Source organism: Sarcophilus harrisii, chromosome 5, assembly GCF_902635505.1.
Source record: "Sarcophilus harrisii chromosome 5, mSarHar1.11, whole genome shotgun sequence".
In the NCBI taxonomy this organism is placed as follows: Eukaryota; Metazoa; Chordata; class Mammalia; order Dasyuromorphia; family Dasyuridae; genus Sarcophilus; species Sarcophilus harrisii.
The window spans coordinates 199780805-199786774 of record NC_045430.1 but is presented as its reverse complement, the minus strand read 5'-3'; the positions used below and the strand labels follow the sequence as shown (position 1 = coordinate 199786774).

Sequence of the window (5970 nt, the reverse complement as noted above, 5' to 3'; positions counted from 1 at the left end):
AAGTGGGGGTGGGGTTAGGGAGAATGGAAGGAGAAAGGGGAGGCTTGGGAGAGGGACAGAGGCCTGGGGCTGCTGCTTGAGAGACCATTCTGGATCTTTCAGAGTTAGGGCAGAAGGGCATCCTAGGAGTTGTGGGAGTAAGGACCTAGAAGGATTGGATGATGGTAATGGGGAGGGGGGTGTCATGGAGCCAGTGGTGGGAGGAGATGGGGGCAGAGACCAGATGCAGGGGAGGAGCTGGGGAGGCGGAGGTTGGGGGTAAGGGGAGGAGAGGCAGACGGCTACCGGGAGCTTAAGAAGAGAGGTCCAGCAGCCCCAGCTAAGAAGAAGGTGAAGTGGGAAAGAGGTGGAGGGGAGTTTAATGAGGGATGGACAGGAGGGTGAGGAAGTAGAAGGGGGGTGAGGAAATAGAAGGGTGGGTTAGAGGGGAAGTGAAAAGCAGACTCCAGAGTCCAGTTTTATATCCCATTACCCTGGATATCGGATCAAACTTTGGAATTTTTCTCAGGGATAAAGGGTCTGCCACAGTGGAACAAGTAGGGGGATAAAGAGCAAGGACAATCTGGTTCCCAGAAACTGGGAGAAGGAAAAAGAAAGCAGAAGTGATTTGGGCCCAGAAAAGAAAAGAAAAAGGGGAGGCCTTTTAGGGGAAGAGAAATAAGGAAGCCTTTTTGGGAAGGAGCTGAGCTAGAAAAGAAGCAATGTTTGTAGGAACCAGGAGGCTCTGCAGGGGGAAGGGGAGCTGGAATCTTGTTGAGATCCAAGATTTCTTGGATTGGACAGCCCAGTAACAGGCCCCAACATGCTGAGGGCTAAGCCCCATTGGACAGCCCAAGAACAGGCCCCAGCATGCTGAGGGTTAAACACCCGCTCAGTTCTTCTTCGGGTGTTTACGTCCTCCCCAAAATATTCATCTTCAGTGTGTGTCTCTCCTCTTTCCTTTCTATTCTTCTCCTTCCCACCCAGGCCTTCTCAGTGCCAGGAGCTGGGGGCGGAGTTAAGACCCCGGGGGAGCTGGGAAACTCCCGGGCATTGACCTGACCCCAGAGGAGGGAGGGAGGGAGAGGAGGGTCAGAGAAGGGGAAAGGGGAGGATACTGAATGGAATGGACTGGGAAGAGAGAAAAAGGGGTGGCATGTTAAAGTAGAGTGGATAGAATAGGACAGAGAGTGGGAGGGAAGATAGCATCTGTGTCCAGGGCCTCAGGAGCCTGGCCCTGACTATGACATCATTACCAATTTCTGGGAAACTTCAGAGCAGCTCTTCCCAATCAGTCCTGCTAGGAAAGGGAGCTACTAAAAAGAGAAAGCTAGGAAGGAAAGAGAAAGAGAGGTAGCTAAAGAGCATCCAGGGAGCCACATTCTCACTTTCTGAAAGGACTCATAGGAAGTAGCTCTTTTTTCATAGCCCCCCTACCCTTATCCCACACCTAGGCTTTGATGAATTCAGACCTGGGAGAGATCTTTAGCTAATTTAGGGAAGCAAACAGGTGAGGAGGGGTATCCTAGGATGGTGCTAAAAACACCTGACAGTCCCTCCCTTCTCTGTTTCCATGCAAACTCTGTCTGGTTCCCCAGCTATGGTTTGGTTGCTCCTAGGAACTGAGCAGCAAAGGACGTTGGAGAGCAATCACCCTTTCTCATTCTATTAATTAGGAATCTTAAGATCCTAGTAAAACAACTTGGCCAAGCCCACTCTAATGAGCTTGCCGACTGAGCAATGCTGAATTTCAAATCCAAGTTCTCTGACTACAAATTCAGCAATGGGCTACATTAATTGTTCCTCATTTCATCAAAGGTGTCCTAGTCGTTCATTTTATTCTAAATTCACTTTTCTTTTCATTAGGTAGAGTGTATTTGCCCCCTACTTCCCCACCCTCCCTGAGGATGTCCCCATCTAAGTTTCTCTTCCTTCCATCCCCAGTCTCTTACTCCTTCCCCATTGGAACCTGCTTCTTCCAGCACAACTGAAGAATGACTAAGAACAGACCAGCAGGGACTGGCAGGGAACTATGACCCCCTTTGGGCGACACAGGAGAAGGAGCAGGGCTGGAGGGAGAGTAGAGAATGTGGGATTTGGCTGGGGAATCTTGTATGGACACAGCTTTATCCCTTGCAGGTGCCTGGCCTGGGTCCAATTGACTGTGATGTGCAGAAAAGAAATGAGGCAGTTGCTGTTTCCCTTGGCCCTGTGGCTCAGTACCCTGGGGCCCACAGGAACCAGAGGAGATGAGCTCTCAGTGCCACAACAACGGGGCTTGCAGGTGGCTTTGGAGAAGTTCCACAATCATCCACCTGTGCAGTGGGCATTCAAGGAGATTGGTGTGGACAGAGCCAGTGACATGGTGGGTAGGAGGGATCCCTTTGATTGGAATGAGAAAATTCTTAAATTTGCTTTGGGAGGGGATACATTGTGGAGTTCTATTCCAGAGATGTAAATATTTCTCCAGCAGGCAAGTTTCTTGTTTTTGTTTTTGTTTTTATGTAAAGGCATTTAGTAGAATAACACAGTTAAAAAAAAAAAAAAAAGTCACAATAGAATATTACACCCACCCACCCACCCCCCCCTCCAAATCTAAGGAACACTATTTCACAAATACATAAAGTATTCATGGAAATAGTGAGCACACACATAGAGGAGTTATGGTCAGGGCACATGTGTGGAGGAACAACTTGTATTTATCAATGTAGAACCATTGACACCTTCTGATAACAATACCAGATGCCCAGCAAGAAAGTTTGAAAAGGATTTGGGAATTTATAAGCCTCCAGATACCAAGAAAAGATTATAGGACTACAGATTGAGGTAATTTAGTTCAATGGTTTCATTTCATAGATGAGAAAACCAAGGCCTACAGAGATAACCTCATGTCCAAAATCACAGAAAGTGGCAGAGCCAGAATTTGAACCCAGAACCTCTGGTTACAAATCCAATACTTTCCATTGTGCCACACTGGGTATCACTTTCTCACAGCCATCTCACTTGAGGGAAATCAATGCATTTTAGTTGCGCAGGTAGGTGGCATAGTAGAGTGAGTGCTGAGCTGGAATCAGGAAGACCTAAGTTCATAGTCAACTACAGGTACTTCCTAGCTATATGAGCTTGGACAAGGCATTTAACCCTGTTTGCCCTTGTAAAATGAGCTGGAGAAGGAAATGGCAAACAATTTAAGTATCTTTGCCAAGAAAACCCTAAAAAGGGTCACGAGGAGTGATACATGCCTGGAAAACAACTGAACAAAAATGATGCAATATAGTAGCATAAAAAAAAAAAAAAACAATAGTAGTAATGAACCAACGTTCTAAACACATCCTGTTTATGGAAACCTGTGCTAGGCAATGGGGTGGAGGGTGGTAAGAGAATGCCTCTAACTCTAGAGAAGCCTACAAACCACAAGATAAAGGAGGGGAACAAGTTACAGGTGGGTAGGAGCTGGTTCATCTTTGTGTCTATCCTCAGTCGCTCCCTGGAGGGACATTTGTCCGACTGGAGTTTGGGCTGCAGCAGACCAATTGCAGAAAGAAGGACTGGAGGAATGCTGAGTGCAAGGTCAAACCCAATGGGGTAAGTGAAGGTCGAATGTCCCTCTGCTATGTGTACATATTGGTGTGGTTTCAGGGACATAGATCTGAGTCTCTATGTACTTAAGTATATACAACGAAACCCTTCTGTCTGTATGTAATGGAATCATTCTGTGTTTATAATTGATCCCTGTGTCATAATGTGTGTATATGTGATGAGATATATATTTTTGTATAGAGAGACATATGCCTTTGACTGCATTATGTATATACAGTGGAACATGTGTCTTTTGTGTGTGCTTAGAATTGATAAAGCTTAGGGGAAGTGGAAGGAACATAGGATCAGATATCTACAGACTTCAGTTCTAGGCCTAGCTCTGCAGTAACCGTTAACAAGTTACTTTAATCTCTCTGGGTCTTAATGACCTTTGTATTTGTAAAATAGGGGGGTTGGATTACATTATTTCTAAGATCCTAAAGCTGGAGGATGGAGGAGGTTCTGGGCACTAGCTTCAGTGTTCCACTTATGCCATCCTGTCATGGATGATGCAACATCCCCTTAATTTCTGGTGCCCATTAGCCAAGAAATAGGCCCATTGTCCCCTGTACTCTCCATTTCAGCAAAGTTGATCCCATATGTCTTTTCCCACAACAACTCCAACCTGCCATGTCCTCAGTGCATCCCATTCCCTAGCACTAACTCATCTATTATGGGCAATATGGCATAGGAGAAAGCATGCTGGATTGGCAGTCAAAGGAGCTGGGTTTGACTTTTACCCTGGCCAGTTGCTACCTGAGTGACCTGACCTGGTCACTTCTTCTTTGGGTCTCAGTTTCCTCATCTGTAAAATAAAGAGGTGGCTCAAGATTCCTTCCAGCTCTAGATCTACAGTGCATAGACTGTTGTTTCTATGATTCCAGCGGAAGAGGAGCTGTTTGGCTTGCATCAAGTTTGATTCCAAGGACCGGGTCCTGAAGCAGATGATTCACTGCCCTATTGGGCCCCCATGGGGTCAAAGGGTAGGCCTTGATGCTGTATTTCTAGGGGGGAAGGAGGGAGAGAGAAAGAGAAAAGGGAGCTGGGAAGCCTGAATTACCAGAGGGTACCTGGGTGAAGAGTGGTCTTGGGCAGAATGGTGAGGGAGGAGGAGGAGGAAGGGGCAGAATAGGAGGAAGTGGTTTTCTGTTTAACCCTGTGGCTGAGATCAAGCCTAAGTGTACTCACAGGATCCTGAGGGGCAGCAGGAAACTCAGTGCACTCAAGTGGAAAGAGCTGGTGAAGAAACGCACAGCTATTACTTCCCTGGAACATATGCCTTTTCTAGGAGTCACAGCTCTGGCTAAGCCTACGCAGGTAAAACTTCCTTTGGGAGGCAAGAGAAGAAACAGCTGTACACTGGGCAGGGAGAGCCAGGGATGATGGGTTTAAGAATTGCGAATAAGGCTAAGATTTGGATCTGAGACTGAGAATGGAGTCAGAGTTAGGCATTGGGAAAGTCGATACTAGAGGTGGCAATGGAGTTAAGAATGTCTTTTTCATCTTTAACTCAAGAATTTCTCTTTTCTGTTCCCTCCAGCATGCTACATTGATTTCATTGCCTTTGAAAACCAGTGAATAGTTCAAAGGCTCCCAACATCCCTCCTTATCCACTAGGGCAAGCATCCCCTATCCCACCTCACCTGGGAGAAGAGGCCAGGCTCTGCTAACCCTATGCACAGCATCCTTGCTCCTTCTTGTGTCAAATAAAACTTCTCGAAACTCTGCGTGTTTACTTCCTTCCACAGTGTCTTAGAAGTAAATGGGCATCATAAAAAAGGGATCAGAACTTAGACAAATGGCAGTGGCCCATTTCCAGTCTTTGGGACAGAGGATGAAACTTGCCCTTCCTTTTCTCAGTAGTGAGGTGGTGGCTTATAAGGGTGAGGAAGGGAAAATGTTGCATATGTTGTGAGATCACTTGTTTTATCGGCTGGTTTTGATGAATTGTCTTTCTTTGTTACAAGGGAGGATTCTCAAGGGGATCAGAATAGTATATATCAGGAAGTAATTGCACTTAAAAAAAAGTATCAATAACCTTTAAAAAGGGGGTCAGGTCTGGATGCTCCCACTGTGGTTACCTCACTGGCTTATACAATCCTGCCCACAAAAGGAGCAAAGACCATTTCTGAGTTCAATGAAGGAACAGTGGGATTTCCAGAACAAGGGGGACTTAATAATATCCTGGTCACATCATAGCTGGAATTCTATTTTCTGATATGAGCATTGTATCTGATATGAGCTGACAAGACAGCTAGATGGTACAGGGGATAGAGTGTGGGCCCTGAAGTCAGGAGGACCTGATTTCAAATCCAGCCTCAGACACTTAATACTTCCTAGCTGTGTGACCCTGGGCAAGTCATTTAACCCCCAAGTTGCCTCAGGGGAAAAAAAACGAGAGAGAACATTGAC

General features: G+C 46.2%; 1 protein-coding gene across 1 annotated transcript; it reads left to right on the top strand.

The window, feature by feature from the left end:
- Positions 1-250: 250 nt before the first annotated feature.
- Positions 251-5285, top strand: RARRES2 (retinoic acid receptor responder 2). Its single transcript, XM_003771742.4, has 6 exons — positions 251-330; positions 2119-2344; positions 3460-3564; positions 4443-4541; positions 4749-4875; positions 5099-5285. The coding sequence occupies exons 2-5, from the start codon at positions 2147-2149 to the stop codon at positions 4863-4865; spliced, it is 519 nt and encodes a 172-aa protein (XP_003771790.1). The 5' UTR covers positions 251-330; positions 2119-2146; the 3' UTR covers positions 4866-4875; positions 5099-5285.
- Positions 5286-5970: the final 685 nt, after the last annotated feature.

Bases quoted from the DNA above. Each gene is read 5' to 3' on its own strand.
- RARRES2 (XM_003771742.4), top strand. From the start codon at position 2,147: ATGTGCAGAAAAGAAATGAGGCAGTTGCTGTTTCCCTTGGCCCTGTGG. The intron at 2,345-3,459 runs GTGGGTAGGAGG...GTCTATCCTCAG, and splicing joins TGGACAGAGCCAGTGACATG to TCGCTCCCTGGAGGGACATT. The intron at 3,565-4,442 runs GTAAGTGAAGGT...CTATGATTCCAG, and splicing joins GCAAGGTCAAACCCAATGGG to CGGAAGAGGAGCTGTTTGGC.